The sequence below is a fragment of the Momordica charantia genome (genome assembly GCF_013281855.1).
Source record: "Momordica charantia cultivar OHB3-1 chromosome 7 unlocalized genomic scaffold, Mcharantia_2.0 BLBB01000007.1, whole genome shotgun sequence".
NCBI classification, from domain to species: Eukaryota; Viridiplantae; Streptophyta; class Magnoliopsida; order Cucurbitales; family Cucurbitaceae; genus Momordica; species Momordica charantia.
The window spans coordinates 11,045,768-11,064,335 of NW_028275165.1; the positions used below are offsets into that span (position 1 = coordinate 11,045,768).

The window sequence follows — 18,568 nt, forward strand, 5'->3', positions numbered from 1 at the left end:
ACCTTCTTCTAGCTTTCACCTTCTACCACAGAGTCGGCAGCGACCATCGATCTTTCCACATTACTCTAGCATTCTCCTTGTCTTACGTCTTCCCAGTCTTCTAGCGCCATATCATTGAATTTCGGCGGTCTTCTCTTATTCGTAACACTACAACAAATTTGACTTTTGATGATGAGAGTTGCCCGTCATAAAAAGGTAATGATGATGGCCAAGTGATCGTCATCTATGCGACTGTCCTTGTTTCTTTTTCAATGACGGATAGTTTTAATGATGAGCAACGACCGTCATGTAAAGTCTTTTTTCCATAACGGGCATGCCCATCATGAAAGGGTAACAATGACAGGCAATGACCGACATCTTTACAAGTGTCCTTGTTTTGTTTAACCTTTTATGGTGGTTTTTGCCCGTGTATGCGCGTCATTGTTTGTGCATCATTGTATGTGCATCATTGTTTGTGCGTCATCGTTTTTATGTCATTGTTTGTGCATCATCGTTTCTACATTATCGTTTGTATGTCATTGTTTGTGCGTCATTCTATCTACGTCTCGTATGTGCGTCGTTGAATGACTATATTTCATGACGGGCATTGATCGTCATTACTTCGTGAATAATTTAATTAAAATAATAGTCGGTTGCCGAGACGTGACTAACCAACTATATTTCCTTCAAACCTATGATAATATCTCAATATTGCAATCAAAATAAGCTAATTAGTCTCTTTGCGTACTTTTCTTTCGGTACAACATGAGGGAGTAGGACATTCGAACTCATGATTGTTTAGTGAGACATAGGTGTCTTAATTCATTGAGTTATACTCAGCTTGAAAGTTTCTTTGCTTACTTAATGAAGAGAAATTTTGTCCTTTAATTAATAATGTTTTGGGTAAACTACTTTATATTTGGGTTAAAAAAAAATCATCGCGTTTGGTCTCTAGATTTAAAAATTGTACACTTGGAGGAAATATTTTATTTTATTCATTCGACACGAATCTTATATTAGCTAATAAAAATATAATGTGGCATATTTTATAATTAAAATAGCCAATACGACATTTGAAAAAAAAAAGAATAAAAATCTCTCTCTCCCCCATCCATTTTATACTACATATGAATTCTTAAAATCTAAGCTTTCGTAAATTTTTCCAAAGCAAGCATAGCTCAACAGCAATTGGCATATATCTCCAAGAAAGAGGTTGTGAGATCAAACCTCCACTCCTACATGTTGTACTAAAAAAAATAAACTTGAATACCTTTATTGTGTTTGTCGTTTAGGTGTTGTGCCTTGATCTCCGGCTGTGCAATCTTCCGTTGTTTTTTTCCTTATATTTACCTTTGGAAAAAAAAAAAGCTTAAATTACAAGCTATATTTTTTTCTCCAGCAATAACGATTTGTTTTCAAAAAGTAACACTCTCGTGAGTCAATCTTCGTGTGGTCCAATTTGCTATTCGGGATCCCAAGACTTCTTCCGTCTTCAATTTGCTAGATTCTCTCCCTCTCAAAACTCCTCGCATCGCCTAGGTTAAAATCAGAATCTAAAAACAGAATTTGTTCACAACATCTAGGTACCCAACTTAAGCGCTTGGAAAAACTCTGCTTGAACTTCATTATATTTTCCTTTAAGTTTTGCAATGCCTACACGCCACCTGCAGGCACCCAAATGCCCAACATTATGTTTTCCACTTCAAGTACGCCTACACGCCACCTGCAGGCACCTAAATGCCCAACATTATGTTTTCCACTTCAAGTTCGTAGCATCTTGGTGCCACTTATAGGCAATCTCCCTCTCATTAGGTTAGTCATATTTACGCAAAATCCTCCTCTTGTTCCCTTCCCTTTGTTTGTTGCAGATGGTCTGATACATCTCTACCGTAATCCAAAAAATAGTACTTATTAGATACAAAATAAAACTTATAGATTAACCTTGTTTTATAATGAAATCCAAACATACCCAATACAAATTTAAAATTATAAAAATGATTAAAATTAGTTAGATGTCTAGTTTAGATCTCTCTCTCTCAAGATTGACATCAAAAAACAACTTTTTCTTTTGATGTACTGTCGTCCCCTTGCCTTTTTCTTGGGCAGTCATTCCTGTCCAGGGAGCGGAGCCCATCCCTTTTCCACCCATGATTGCACAAAAACACACCACAGCCTTTGTCTTCTTAATTTACTTTAATTTCCTTTATATAACTCGACAGACCACGTGTCCATCACTTACTTAATATATGCATTTTTCTTCTTCTTCTTCTTCCTCATCATCTTAATCCTTACAACATATCGCCAAAAATACGCCTTATTTAATACACTGTCTCAAAATGGGTGGTTATTGTATCCAAATCCCAACAGATTCTAGAACCACACAAGGTTATAGGTTACACATACAGACAAAACAAATCCCAAAAAAACAAATCATGATTAATTAACTTCTATCAATTAATAAAACAAAAAAAAAAGAAAAAAAAAGAAAGAAAAGATCAATTTGGGATTTTCACACATCTCACCCCATTTGCTTTTCCACTTATTTGTTTTACTTGTAATTTCTTCTCCCCTAATACTAGTATGTAAAAATACGCTCATCACATATGCGTAACCATTTAATTAATTAATTAAAAAAAAAAAAAAAGCTTCTTGTTTCTGTTCTTGTTGTTGCTCTTCTCAAACTTTATATTGGAGTGTCGGACACGTGGCACAATGGGTCGGGGGAGGACAGGGACGACGACAACCTGGCGAAGCTCCACAGCTGATCCGCGTCGGTGGTGTAGTCCACTGCGGCGGCGGCATGGTACGGAGAAGACGACTTCGAGGAAAACGACGCCGTTCCGCGTAGCGCCGTCATCGGCGGCTGGTCGCCGTAGTAGATCATGTTGGAAACTTCCATTTGGCCGTTGAGCTGGGAGGCGACGAGGCGATCGAAGGCGGCCCAGTTGGAGGAGCAGGCCGAGTCCAGTTGGTAGCTCGAAATAATTTGATTGGTGGACCCCACCTGGTTGTTGTTGCTGCTGTTGTTGCTGTTAATTCCCATTTCTGGGTTGATTGGTTGGTAACAGCCGTTCTGGCTGTTTGTGGAATTTGGGCTCTCCAGGCTCGGAAGTTTCGAGAACCTGCCGTCGGGGTAACCGCGGCTGTTAACGACGACGGAGGAAGTGTCGATCGGCCGTAGCAGCAGCCTTCCGCCGCCGCCACCGTCGTCGTCTTCTTCGATCTCCTTGCACGTTCTTCCCATGTACTGAATGATCTGCTCCAAAGCTCCGTCGTTGCAGGAGTCAAGCAAGAGAGACGACGTCGTTTGAGATGATGACGTAGTAGTGGTAATGGGAATGGGAGTGTCTCTGTCTAGGGTTTTGTGGTGATTTTTCTTCTTGAATATTCTGCACACCACCCACCCCTCTTCCTGCCCCCCGTCTCCCATCACAACACTACTCGCCGAACCCTTCATCTAAACGAAAAAAGTAAAAAGTTTTAGACCAAAAAAAACGAGGAAAAAGTTTGGGAATCAATGGTAATAAAGGAAGATATATATACATGAATATTATTTTGTTGTTGGTAGTGAGAGGTGGAGTTTTCGTCGAGGCGATATTCGTGCATGATCCAATCAGACTTCTGGCCGTGAGGGGCGCGACCTTTGTAAAACACAAGTGTCTTCCTCATTCCGATGCGGCGGCAGTTGCTGTAGATGACTTTATCGCGGCCGGTGGCCTTCCAGAAACCGGCGGCGGTGGCCCGATTGGTGCGAGTTCCGGTAGGGTACTTCTTATCTTTGTGGCTGAAGAAGTACCAGTCATTCTGCGGGGTGCTTCCAATCTTGCATTTCTCTGCAGAAACAGAGACGAAAGATTTGTAATGAAAATTGAGAAAAAGACCGATCGAGATCAACAAGAAAATGAAAAGGATCGGACCTTGGATGTCCCATGGCTCAAGCTTGTTGAGATCGACGTCGCGAATGACGTCCAAATCAATGGTGTGGAAGGAGACCTTCTTGCGGAGGTAGTAGTGGAGGAGCTCCTCTTCGGTGGGGTGGAAACGGAACCCCGGCGGGACTTGGGACTGCCCATTTACGGAGATGCTCATCTTTTGCTGCATTCACACATCAAAATTTGTGTGGGGATATTTTTTTGTTTTGGAACACTACGGGAGGAAGGACGTGGAATATATACTAGCTAGGATTTTTGATGGGGAGAGGGCCACCCCAAGTAGTTGTCGCCCCAAATTAAAAAATAAAAAAATAAAATAAAATTTAGGTACTCATCGATGAGTAGCTAGTCATACCTCATTTCTAGAATTTGGACCAAAATTTTGAATCTTCATTCGGCACCTCGTGGTCTTGACATTCTCCTACCACTTGGTTGACTTGGATTGGATGAGAGAGTGAAGAGTGTTCACCAAATCCAAACATGCTTAAGTTTGTAGTTTTTATGGCCAAGACAACTAAAAAAAGGTGTTTATATGTTCCTATCTTACCGCCATTCAAAACTTGACAGCGGTTTATTTTATTTTTTTAATCTTTTCCTTTATGTATTCATCTCTTAATTGTCAATTTTCTAATGGCAAATACTTAGTTCATTTCCAACGAGAACCAACCATTATCCTCATTTCTATTCAAAAATTGACACCTCATTATTTATTTACTTTTTTAAAAAATAACCTCTATTTTTTTCATATTTTTTTTAGTTGCGAAACATTTAATAGCGATTCTAAAAAAAATTAGCTACTCAGCACGTAATAACATAAGTTTTGTGCCACCCAAAATCATGATTTTTTTTTTAATATTTTTTTCTTTAGGGATTAAAAGAAAAAAAGGGGAAAAAAAAAAGAAAAGAAAAGCAGAGTGGTGGGTTAGTTTTTTTACTATGCCTGGAGAAGAGCCAGCTACCTAGAAAGATGGGGAAAGGAAAGGAAAGGGGAAAAGGGAGGAGGGGTGGGCCCCAGTGTATATGATTATAAGAGGAATGGGCCCCACACACGGAATTTGTGGGTACCAGAGTGTAAGGGCGCATGCCCACATCTAAAACTACGACCCTCGACCTTAATATCTCCTTGGAAAACCACCTCTCAAACAACCACTGACCTTTTTTCCTTCTCTCTCCCCCTTGATTAAATTACTATCTTACTCCTATAATTTATATTTCATTCTAATTTTAATTTTTTAATTCGACCCGATACGGGTAGAGACCAAACTATTGACCTTCAAATTAGCAATACACGACTTATGATATCTACTGAGTTATGCTTGATCAACAGTATGTAGATATAATTGAAGATGTCACAGAGAATATGAATTGTGTTGTAAATTAAATTATTGCCTACGTGATGTTAAGAAGTGGGTCACTCCTTTTATTGTTAATTGATTTTGAAATTGAACCCAATGAATTATGATAAACGAGTATTCAGTAAAAAAATAAGATTTGGTCAAGAATTGTGAACCCAAAAGATGCAACATCTACGAGACATGTTAGGAGTGATCTGCTTCTCTAATTGCCAATTGATTTTGAGATAACACTCCATAAATGTTGATATGCGAGTGTATTTTATATGATGATATACACTAATTTTTTAGATGCCAAAATCATCGTCTCTCTCTACAATACTCATAGATTGATATCAATATGCCACTATCAATATGTACATAGTTTAATGGATACAATACTACTTTTACCATCTCAAAGTTTGATGGTTCGATCATCCACGCCTATCAATATTAAGCATTATTGGGGATATTTTGGAAGATTTAGGAAATTTATATGGATTTAATTGATATCCAATGAGAGAAAATGAACTTTATCTTTTTGGTGTTGAAATTCTCTCTCTTGAGGCATCCACAACCACCGCAACAAGAAAAAAGGTGATGGGGTAGGGATTGCGCTTTCATGGCCCGTTAGATGGGACGAAGAGGAAATAAATGTGATGCATGGGAATATATTTTGACAATGGCCTGGATTCTATCACTAATTAAAAAAATAATAAAATAATAATAATAAAAAAAAGAGAATTAAACCCGCTCAAAAATAAAAGAAAAAAAAAAGAACTCGATTATTTAACGGGTGGCTTTTTGGACTATTATACCGCAATTCTCAACTCAACACATATAATATCAACTGTTTTCTTTCTTTCTTTTTCTCTCTTTTTTTTCTCGGGTCTTGTCAGCCCATCTCAAATTTGTACCAAAATTTATATTTACTATAGTTCAATATCTCGCTTTGGTGATGTCAAAAAAAAAAAAAAGAAATATATATATATATATATATATCACTTTTGTGCCCACCTCAGCATGGTTAAGTGATCATATGCCTCGTTTTATGGATGGTAAGTTCAAATAGTCAGATGATCTAATTCGTTCATAATGTAATATATTTCATATTCAAGTAGAAAGAATACAAATATTAGTATCCTAAATTTTTTTAAGTTTTTAGTCTAGAAATGGTGGGACATGAGATAGAACTATCATTGACTTTTGAAATGGTAATACATAATTTACCTCAAAACACTATAAGTTTTAGAATTTTTATTATTATTTTTTAATTTCATTTGAAGCATTTTAGATGTAGTTAGTATATAAACTTTAGCCGATTAAAAAAAACAATTAGAATTTGTATTTCTTTTTTATCATTTTAAAACTGAAAATTTATCTTATTCTTTTGTAATCTTTTGTACGAAACCTTTTGAAATTTTTTAGTTTTTAAAATTTAATTAAGGATTTTTTAATAAGTAGATAAAAAAAACAGAAAAAGAAAGTGAAACGACAAAGTTAATTTATTTTTTTTCATTCTCAAATAATTATTTTATTTACTATTAATAATTTTATTATTACTATATCATTTTCTAATCATCAGTTCAACAATGACATCGCACCATCAATTTTTAAGATAGTAATAGATGTTTTATCAACTAGATTAAAGCTTGAATTGACATTATTATTATTATTTTGTTGGAAATAATACAACGGTCGCGATAGTTTTCCAAATTATATTAGATGGGTTAATTATTTTCACTTAAACGTCACTCTTTTGAAATAAGTCGAAATTTGATTCCCTCAAAAGCGACTGTTGATATAAATGGGAATTGATGAAGAGAAACTCCTCACACCTAGAAGGAAACAAATATATATTCACATGCACAATAAAACTTGATTACCTTTTAAATATTTGCAGTTATATCAAAAAAACAAGCAGCTGGATTCTTGATTTTACATTTTACCAGCAGGTAGTGGTATTGGTATGACATCTACGGTATGAGAAAAACGAGCGAGTCCCTTGATCTTTCTTTTACCTTTTTTGTTTTACTGACAGTAATATATATATATATATATATATATGGGTAACTCTCCTTTTTCAATTCAACTTTGTTATGAAAATATTTAAGTGTGGATCATTTAGGCACGTCCGATAACCATTTTGTTTTTGGTGTTTGGTTTTTGGTTTTTCAAAAACAGGGTTGTTTAATAATCAATTCAATTTTTTGTTTTTTGTTTTTCAAAAACCATTTTGAAATTCTACGTAAATTTCAAAAACAAAAAAAGTAGTTTTCAAAAGTAGGTCTTTTTTTTTCAAAACCTGATTTTTTTTTTAATACTCAACTTTTTTTTTCTTTCTCATATTTATCTTTAAAAAATTTATTTCTCACTCCAAACTTTTTTTATTTTTAAATTTCTCTCTACAAACTTTACTTGTCTCTCTCCAAATTTTTCTGTGTTTTTGTTTTTTTCCAACAGATCAGTTTCATTTCTCTCTCTAAAAATTTAATATTTTTCATAATTTTTTTCTCTCTAAAATTTCATCTTTTATAATTTTTCTTTCTTCTTTTTTTTTTCTCTGTAAATTATATTTTATTTTCTCGTTCAATTTTCTTTCACTGTAACTTTTATTTATGTTTGTATTTATTTATTTTCTCTAAAAATTATATTTTGAATCGTGTTATTATCTCTAAATTTATTTCCACTATAATTTTTCTCTTTCTTTATAATTTCTTTTTTTTTCTCTTTAACATATCTTTTCCTCTCGACTTTATTTTTTTTCTCTTCAATTTTTCTCTTTTTGTCTTTAACTTTTCTTTCACAGTTTTTTTTTCTAAATCTTTATATTCATCTCTCTAAAATTTATTTTCAAAAAGTTTATTTACCTCTCTCTAAACTTGTATTTTCATGGGGGAGACAAAAATTTCCCAAAAATAGGAGATGCATGTCCCGACCCCGTCCCCATCCCCAATTCCATTTTTTTAAATAATTAATATATATTTATTACACTTTTTTTATACTTAAATTCTAAAAATACTTAAAAACAATTATAAAACCGATAATTTTTCTTGAGAACATCTCTCGGACCCAAGGAGTCCGAGATGGAGACGGAGACTAAAAATTTTCATAAGTATGAGAATGGGGGAGAGCATCCTCACTCGCACCCACACCATTATCATCTCTACTCTACATAAAATTTTCTCTCTTATTTTCAATTTTCGAACTTTTTAAAAACAAAAAACTAAAAATGGTTATCAAACATGTATGGTTTTTGTTTTCTAAAAACAGAAAACCAAAAAGCAAAAACTAAAAACGAGAAAAACCAAAAACCAAAAACTAAAATGGTATCAAACGGGCCCTTAGCAGTTATTTCGTGATCACTACTAATAAAGATTTGATAGTTCTTTATTAAAGGAAAAAACGTAAAATTATCAAAAAATGTAAAATTATCAAAAAACGTAAAATTATCTCATTTTTTAATTTCTTTCTCCTATTATTTGTGATACGCGACAACCTAAGTGTATTGGACTACTTGAACCACAAGCCACTTAAATCCAATCGTATAGATGATTTTAACCCAAAAAGCTAAGGGTTAAATGGATTACATTTGCAGTCGTTAACTTGAGTAGACAGAATACTCACTATGCTAAAAGTCGGAAACACTCCACGAGTTTGATAACCAATCAAACAAGCATGTTCCGATAGGTAAAATACGAAAGCCGAAGTTCTACCACACAAAGGGAAACACTCAAATTCTAAACTTCATAACTTGATTACAATGAAGGGAACACACCTATTTATAAGCTAGGGTCCATGACCTTTAGAAGAAACATGTAAAATAAACATAAATTTAAAAATAAAGTAAAACAAATAATTGAAAGATCTTTCCCTTAATTTGCCAACTTGCTAATGAAGTAAGACAATTCTTTTCTTCAACTAATTTTGATAAAAATAAAATAAACTAAGAGAAAATCAAATAAAGACCATCTTTTCCAAAATTGAAAATATTTGCTAAAATTTAAAAGCAAATAATAAAAAGATAATTCCCTCAGTTGTTTTTGGAACAAATTAGGAAAAAAATTTCCCAAAAGGTTCAAAGAGTGGGCGGCAAGGCAATGATTTTTGTGCCAAAGGGGGATGGCGGCATTGATCGATTGGGGTGCCCATAGGGCTAGCGCGGGGGGGGGGGGGGGGGGGGTTGGGTGGTGCTTGACCATTGGCAGTAGGTGGGGCATGACGCGGGCCATGGGGATGCTGGCGCCAGGTGGGGGCGCACTTGGGGGCGTTGGTGGCATGGCGTGGGTGCGCCGGTGTGAGCGCTTGTGAGGTTAGCGCTGCAGGGGGGCGTGCAGGCTCAAGTCGCAATATGTGCGGCTAGGGCACATGCAAAGGGGCATGAGTGCTGGAGGGTGCGTGCGGCTAAGGCAGTAGGCGTGCGAGCATGCGATCATGAAGGTAGAGGACATGCACTAGGACGGAAGGGTGCAGGCGCACACGAGCTGGACGCTGGCGTGTGCGCAGGGGTTGTTGAAGATTATGGTGGGCACCGAGGCAACGCCTTGTGAGGTTAGCCCACTGTTGATGGCGTAAGCGTTGTGGGCAATTTGCGTGCGGTCGAGCTCTCCTCTTGGTTAGACTTGGTTCAAAAGACTTCAGGCCAATTATGATCATATCTCTCCTCCTTTTTGAAAATGATTCGTCCTTCAATTGTCCAGCAGCTTCTGCTTGGTTCGTCCCTAAACCTCATCGTACTAGGAGAGCTTCCGCTCTGATACCATTCTGTAACACCCCAGTCCTAGGATTCAGGCATGTGACGCCCGACTAGAGATGAGGGGTATATAAAGGAACCGATACCACATCCGAATGAGAGAGATCTTGAGACCATGGAAGAATGGTTAAGAAATGGCTTAAAAGAATTGATAGTCACAACCTATACCAACAAGCTGCACCTTCATTTTCAATAACTCAGTCGTAAGAACTCCAAAGTTAAGCGTGCTTGATTTGGAGCAATATTGGGTTGAGTGACATCCTAGCTGCTTTACTAGGAGAGTAGCTCCGAACTTGACGGTGGCGTAACCAGATCACGAATCCGGATTCCAAATCCTGGTCCGAATCCTGGGCCTGAGGCGTTACAGGATGGTATCAGAGCATAAGCTCTCCTAGTACAATGTGGTTCGGGGATGAACCAAGTCGAAGTTGGTGGGCATGTGATGCCCGAGTAGAGAGGAGGGGTACATGAATGAACCGATACCACATCCGAATGAGAGGGATCCTGAGGTTATAGAAGAATTGTCAATAAAGGCTTAAAAAAATTGATAGCCACTACCTATACTAACAAGGTGCACCTTCCTTTTCGGTGGATCAATCGTAAGAACTCCAAAGTTACTCCAAAGTTAAGCGTGCCTTTGAGCAATCTTGGGATGGGTGACCTAGTTGCTTGGGATGGATCAATCCTAGTTGCTTTACTAAGAAGCATGTGAGTGAGGATAAAGCATGCTAGAAGGACATGTGTTGGTCTGTAGGGTAGTCTACGCTCTTGTAAGTAACTTAAAACTAGAAGGTGGTACGGCCGGGTCGCAGGGGAACGCCGGGGCAAAGAGGTGCAGAATCCTGGTTCGAATCCTGGGCCTGGGGCGTTACATATGGTATGAAAGCGAAACCTCTCCCATTAAGATGTGGTTTGCGGACGAACCAAGGTGGAAGCTCGTGGGCATGTGACGCCCGAGTAGAAAGGAGGGGTACATGAATGAACCGATATCACATCCGAATGAAAGAGATCCTAAGATCATGGAAGAATGGTCAAGAAAGGCTTAAAAGAATTGATAGTCAATACCTAAGAACACCAAAGTTAAACGTACTTTACTTGGAGCAATCTTAAGTTGGGTGACCTCCTAGTTGCTTCGATTCTTTTTCCTACTAAAAAAAGATGCTGTCACTCCAATGGTGTTTTACAAATATGTTCTCAACTTAAGCATAATATAAGATCTTCTTTCTTGTTCTATAACTACAAAAGACAAGGTGCTTGCTTGGTTATCTCTCTTTCTTCTTTTTCTCTCTCTCTTCTTCTTCTTCTTCTTCTTTTTTTTTTTGAATAGGGGTCAATGATATATGTGATACCAAAGACAACAAAGAAACAAATGATATTAAAGATACCAAATGATACTATAAAGAAAGAATGAAACAAACAAATGATATATACAAGAAATACAAGATGCAAATCTTGAGCGTAATGCTCTTGGTAACTAAAGACTTGACAACAATGTACAACTTGAAGTCAAAGCACAATAAAGAAAGAACCTTGCAATACAAATATATGAAAACAAATATAACTTTAAAAGATGTACAAAATCCTACTCGTAGTGCAAACACACACAAAAAATTTCTTACCAACAAAACAGTGGACTTTGTGGCAAGAGGGGTAACTTTGGGTGAGGGGTGCGTGCTGTATACGACTCAGATGAGGTTTAAACCAGTGTCAAATGAAAGTACAATGAGTTTAATTGACGCGTGTGAACTGCCAAAAAGTTTTGAATTCATTGGAGGGGCTGCTCTCTCAAAAAGAACTTTGAGGCTGCTCTCTCAGGGTAACTAGTGGGCTTTGCGGCCGTTCTCCTTCTTTTGAGCTGTTTAAAGTTGATAAAATAATCCACAAATATTTTTAGTTTAGAGTTAAACCAATAGGGGGAATACTTGCAAAAAATAATTTGATTTGAGCCAGATTTGATTGCCCAAAGAAAATCTCCAAAATCGTCAAGCTCCCAATATGGAAAGTTTTCTGTCTGAACACTCCGTCTTCAAATGTTGATAACTTTTGTTGCAGACCACGGATAGCTGTGATTTTTATGTGCCTAGAAAGCTCTTTCAAAAACCTTCAATTTGGCATTTGATTTGACTTTAAGGAGCAAAAGGTTAGAGAGATATAAATCATTAAATTTGGTACAGGAAACTCTCAGATGCTGCAGGATTTTTCCAAAAATAGTGCTCACTAAAAACTAGATAACTTCCAGACCACATATCAAAAATTATCGATTCTGGTCTCTCTGGAAAGCTAACTAAGAGTTTGAATGACATCGATTTCACTCAGTTTTGACTTCAGAGTGAAAATTTATGGTATTTTAAAGTCGGCTCTCAGACTGGTGCTCTCTTTAGGTTTCTCACAACTTCTAGGGTTTGAAGAAAATATGATATCTTTGGCTATGAGGCTTGGAGTAACATGAAACTTGGCTTGTTGGAAAGCTTTTGAGGTGTTGAACACAAACAAACAAGTTTTATACACTTCAAAGAAATTTTCGAAATAAAAAACTGGTTAAAAAACACATTTGGTCCCTCTACTTTTAATAAAATAACAACTTAGTCCTTGAACTTTAGTTTGTAACGATTTAGTCTCTGTAATTTCACTAAAGTAACAATTTTGTCCCTGAACTTTAGCTTGTAATGATTTAGTCCCTGTCGTTTAAAATTTGTAACAATTTAGTCCCTATAAAACAAAATTTATTAAAATTAAGTGTTAAATTTTATCATATAACAATTTAATCATTCTAATTTATAAACATATTTGGTCCCTCTTTAGTTTATACATCTATATATATAAGAAACTTAACAAAAAAGATTCACGATAAGGACTAACTCGTAACCAACTTTAAATTACGAAGACTAAATTGTTACATATTAAAGTTCAAGAACTAAATTGTTATCAATTTTAAAATACAAGGACTAAATCGTTACAAACTATAGTTTAGAGACTAAATTGTTACTTTAGCGAAAGTACATGGACCAAAAGTGTTTTTTAACCTAAAAAGTTCTTACGCAAGAGTGATAGATCAAAAATAGCACGCTGAAGAACAAGAACAAGGGGATGAATTTTTTTATGATTTTCGAATAAGATGAAAGTAAAGACAAAACAAGAAATTTAAATGCAAGAAAATAACATATATCCTGATCTAGAGCCTCAACTCTGATACCAAATGATACGCGACAACCCAACCGTATTGGACTACTCGAGCCACAAGCCACTTGAATTCAATTGTATAGATAGTTTCAACCCAAAAGGCTAAGGGTTAGATGGATTACCTTTGCAGTCGTTACCTTGAGCAAACAGAATACTCACTATGCTCAAAGCCGGAAACACTCCACGAGTTTGATGCCCAATCAAACAAGCATGCTCCGAGGGGTAAAATACGAAAACCTAAGTTCTACCACACAAAGGGATTCGGTATTTTTTTTTCGGGCGGGGGGGGGGGGGGGGGGGTTTGTACATGGTAATAAGAGAAACACTCAAATTCTAAACTTCATAACTTGATTACAATGAAGAGGAACACGCCTAAATTGAAAATACTTGCTAAACCCCTCGATTGTTCTTGGAACAAATTAGGAAAACATTTTCCAAAAATGCTCCAAGAATAGGCGGCAAAACAATGGTTTTGGCACCAAGGGGGTTGGCGGCATCAATCGATGGCGGCGCCCATGGGGCTGGCAGGGGGAGTGCTTGAGCACTGGCGGTAGGTGGGGCATGGCACGAACGATGGGGACGCTATGACAAGCGGGGGTGCTAGTGGTGTGGCATAAGCGTGCGGGTGTGAGCGCTTGCGAGGTTAGCGCTGTAGGGGGTGCGACATGCAGGCATTGGTGGCAATACGTGTGGCTGGGGCGCATGCGTAGGGGCAAGAGGGCTGGAGGGCGCACGTGGCTGAGGCAGTAAGCGTGCGAGCGTTCGATAGTGCAGATAGAGGACATGCGCTAGGACGGAAGGGCGCAGACGCACGCGAGCTTGACACTCGCGTGAGCGCAGGGGTTGCCAATGAAACAGGTGAGCGTGCGTGGCGCGACGCCTTGTAAGGTTAGCTCGCTATTGATGGCGTAGGCACTATGGGCAATTTTGTGTGGTCGAGCTCTCCTCTTGGCTGGACTTGGTTCAAAGGACTTCAAGCCAAATGTGATCATATCAATTTGTCAAAAATTTAATAAGGGTAAGGGTATGACAAATTAACTACTGAGTATATTGTTTTGAATTATTATTATTCTTCTTTTGATAACTTGGAATTATAGCTCTTTAGCTTTTTACCTTTATAATCGGGGCATCCACGCCCGCCTCAAGGTTAAGACTTAGGAGACATCTCAAGGGATTTTGATATTAAGCTCAACTTAAAGGTTCAAACACAAGACGTCATGGTAGGTGATACCATAAGGCATCATTACCTTACCAATGAGGCTGTCCCTTGGGGGCTCTTTCTTTCATATTATATCCAAGTATGCGTTTGAAAGCTGACAAAAATTAGGGGTGTAAGTACCCGACCTGACTCGAAATATCAAACGAAACCGATCTAGGTTGTTTTTATGGTGGGCGGGACGGCTCGGTTTTAGGGGTTTTGTTATTTACCTTACTTGTGCCCACATCGTTCTCCTACATTCCTTATTTTATTTGCCGCATATTGTTTTGATTTTTCTTTGACGATGACTGAATGGTCTTCATCTCTGCTGACTCACCATCTAGCACATGGCAAGTTTGGAATAAACACACTAACTCTGTGTCACGTGGTGTATTCAAAGTAGAGAAATGAGTCTGGATATTCTGATAGTTCAGAAGGATTTAACTCTTACAGAATTAATGAAAAAGGGAATATTGATTATCGAACCGGTTAGTCATTGTGGCATTATGTATCCGTTAGACGGGTTTTGATCACTTCAAGCACTTGTTGCCGCCCGAGGTTTGCCACCTTATTTTACGCATCCAGTTGTCGCAGCGCATGTTCATCTTCCCCTTTTTACTCCAATTTTCCTTTATTTAAGAGGGAAGGTGAAGGGCATTGTGGCATTAACTCCCTCCCTCTCCTCTCTTTCTCTAGGATGTTAGATGGTACCACCGGCGTATTCATTGTGGCTACTTATAATATGTCGGATATCGAGTCACTGGCGCATTATTTTGCACCGCCACGGGATTGCATGCGTGAAGGCTGGGGGACTGTTCCATTTGCGACTAAGGGTCACGTCGTGGACTGCATAACTATCCTCGAGGAGGTTGCCTTCTAGACGTGGACTTGATCGTGACTATCCCATTGGAAGAAGCTCTTAAAGACAAAAAAATTCATCGTGACCGGAGGTGGAACTCCATGGAAGTATTCGTGACCTAAAGGAGGCAAATCTGCATATTCGCGAGTGGGTGCATCAATTGGACGAGGTCATTGCTACGAGGGCTCTAGGTTGCAACACTAGTATGATATACTAATTAGCGGGGTCATTTGCCTATGTTATAGGTTTGTTGAGCCTTTTATTTTTCTACTTTGTCCTAGGAGCCGTCGACATCGGTGGCCTTGCTCAGCCCATTGAGGTGCTCATTCTTCCAACCGTTACCTTGCGAGCTTTACTTTTTATATGTGGTTTGCGAGTTTCGGGCTATCCTTTAGGCCATCAAACAAGGTGGTCTCAATCGGCCTTTTAAGGAGAGCCTCGTCTCTCCAACTTTGCCTTTATGGATGTCTTCTTAGCTTATGGTGGAAAAGGGCGCCTCAACTGAGGGCTCTCCCTTTTGACTCTACTTTGGTGCTTTTTGCTTTTTCACTATTTCTCTTTTATCCCCTGGCCCCCACTCAAGTAAGGTAGCCTTTGGATACCTTCTAAGTGTTCAATAAGAATTTGAGAGAAGGAAAAGTTACGACAAGCTCAGAGCAGTTTCTTGCCTGTGATACTTGTTGTTACCTTTCTCATTGGCAGGAGAGGTCTATCGCACGTGGGTGCTCTACGTTCCACGGGTGGGGGAGGTCTATCCCAAATAAGTAGTCAAGCCTATGCATGCCTGAGCAGATGACTTTAGTTACCTTGTAAGGGCCCTCCAAAATCAGCCAAACGCTCCGAGGGTTGACTCCTTGGTGTTCAGCATGACCTTCTACAGCACGAGGTTGTCCACCTTGAAGGCCCTTCCATTTCACCTTGGAGTTGAAGTATTGAGCGATCCAATTTTTGTATGCAGCAACCCTAAGGTGTGCCTTTTCTCTAAGCTCTCCAAGGAGGTCTAGGTTTAGCATAAGGCTCTCATGTTACCTTGCGTGTCGAAGTGTTTGACCATAGGTGACATGAGGTCCAATCCTACAGGAGTGACTGCCTCAACGTCGAAAGCAAGAGAAAATGGAGTTTCGTTCGTGGATGGTGGCAACTTTTTACCATTAATCGCATTGGAATCTTTATGTAGGGTCGACCAGTAGTGAACCTGTCTGATCACCTTCGTAGCGAAGGAGCGGGCCCCTTAATTATTGCTGCAAGCACCCTCATGGATCTTTTTAATGATATAGGCGACCTCTCAAGAGTGAGGCATCTAAGGAGAGGGAGCAAGTATCTGCGGTGGTGTAACCTTCTTTCGTGGAGGATGTAATGTGTTACTTGCCTCTTGAGTCATTAAGCTTCTAAGCAGTTGTTAGTGACCTTTTTATCCCGCATGAAGCGAGTTATGTACCCATCCAGGTTGGCCCTTCTTCCTCACCATAGTTCAATTCCATTACCTATGATTTGTAGACGCGGAGCCGAGCGACAATTTTGACAATGACTACACGTGGCAAGTCTAGTCATAATTCATGGTAAGGCACGCTAGGGCATCTGCATTGGAACTCTTTGATGCGAGATCTGCCTGATTTCCCTTTTCTTGAAGGAGGTAAGTAAAAAGGTAGTTTGCGATTCTTTTATACTTCCTCCGGATTCGTCTATGACTTGGTTGCCGATCAGTTGAGAGTCACCGAGTATCGGAAAGTGTCAGATGTTGACTTTGATGGCAACCGTTTGACCTACTATCAGCGCCTCATATTGGACTTCATTTTTTGAGACAAAAAATGCGAACCACAACACGTATTCAAAGTGCTCGCAATCGAGTGACGTGAGTAGAAGACCCGCCCCACATCCTTTCTCATTGAATGATCCATTCACAAATAGAGTCATGGGTGGCTGCCCGTGATGCGAGCTCTCGGAGTCTCCATTTCCCCCATCTTCTTATGAATCATTTCAGCTATAAATCTAGTACTGCTTGTCCTTTAATGGCGGTTCTTGGTCAAAACTCTATCTCATACTAGTTGAGCTCTATCACTCATTTCATCAATCTCATAAACGGTTCAAACTTCTACAGCACCTGCTTCAAATTATAGTCTACAAAGAAGTGGCACTGTTGCGAGATATTTCTTTATTTGAGGGAAACTTTTAGTCATTCATCCACTTCTACTTGGTGTCATTCCTTAGGATTTTGTAGAAGGGGAGGCACTTATCAGTAGACTAGGATATAAAGTGATCTAGGATGACAAGTTAGCCACTAAGGCTTTGCAGTTATTTTAAGTACTTGAGTGATTCCATTTCCATGACCGCTCATATTTTATATGGGATCACTTCTATTCCACGTTGATAGACCATCAAGCGGGGAAACTTTCCTGAGGTGACACCAAAGACGCACTTGTTAGGGTTCAGCTTCATGTTGTACTTTCTCAGTACATCGAAGGTTTCACTGACGTCTGCCTCGTGGTTGGCAGCTTTCCACGTATACCTCCATATTCAAGCCTACATGCTTGTCAAACATTTTTCACCATTCTTTGATACGTGGCCCTATCGTTTTTCAGAATAAAAGACATTACCATAGTAGAGTTCGAGAGGTGTGCTCCTGGTTTGGGATGTGCATTTTAATCTAGTTGTAACAAGAGTTCGTCCATGAACGTGAGTATCTCATGGCTTGCCATCACGTTCACCATTTGGTCTAAGGGGAAAGCTATATTTAAGTTACGTCTTGTTTAGGCTTGTAAAATCGATGCATACCCGCCATTTTATGTTGGCCTTTTTTAACAAAGACGACGTTGTAGACCCAATGTGGGTAGTGAACTTCATGTATGACGTCAGATTTTAAAAGCTACTGGACTGATGTTGTGATGGTTGCGTTCTGTCCAACATTCACGGAGCATTACTTCTACTTCACGAGTTTATCTCGGGGTCGACATTAAGTCTACCTACCATGATTTTTGGGTCGATTTGCAATATGTCATCGTTTGACCATGCGAAGATATTTGCATTGTTTTTCAAAAATTTTATGAGGCTCTCTCTTTAGTTAGGCCCCAACTTTGTCCAGATGTTGACTTTTTTCTCTTCAGTCAAAAGAATGACAAGCTCTAGCTCTTCGGCGGGGGAATCTTGTGCTTCTTCTTTTTTCCAGCTGTGGGCTCCTATGGGAATGGTCCCTTTGTAGGCGTGAGTCTTTATGGAGTCGTCATCTCGTCGGGACTGGTAGTTTGCTTGTTGGTCATCCCTAATTAGAGAAGGTTGAAGGGGTAGTAGAGTTCATTAGCCATAAACTCGCTTTCCCACATACAAGCCAATTATTGTGTT

General features: G+C 38.7%; 1 protein-coding gene across 1 annotated transcript; it reads right to left on the reverse strand.

Moving 5' to 3' along the window:
- Positions 1-2,275: 2,275 nt before the first annotated feature.
- Positions 2,276-4,131, reverse strand: LOC111024363 (NAC domain-containing protein 43). Its single transcript, XM_022302018.2, has 3 exons — positions 3,897-4,131; positions 3,523-3,812; positions 2,276-3,436 (listed from the first exon to the last, which is right to left on the reverse strand). Exons 1-3 carry the CDS (start codon positions 4,078-4,080, stop codon positions 2,663-2,665), a joined length of 1,248 nt encoding a protein of 415 aa, XP_022157710.2. The 5' UTR covers positions 4,081-4,131; the 3' UTR covers positions 2,276-2,662.
- Positions 4,132-18,568: the final 14,437 nt, after the last annotated feature.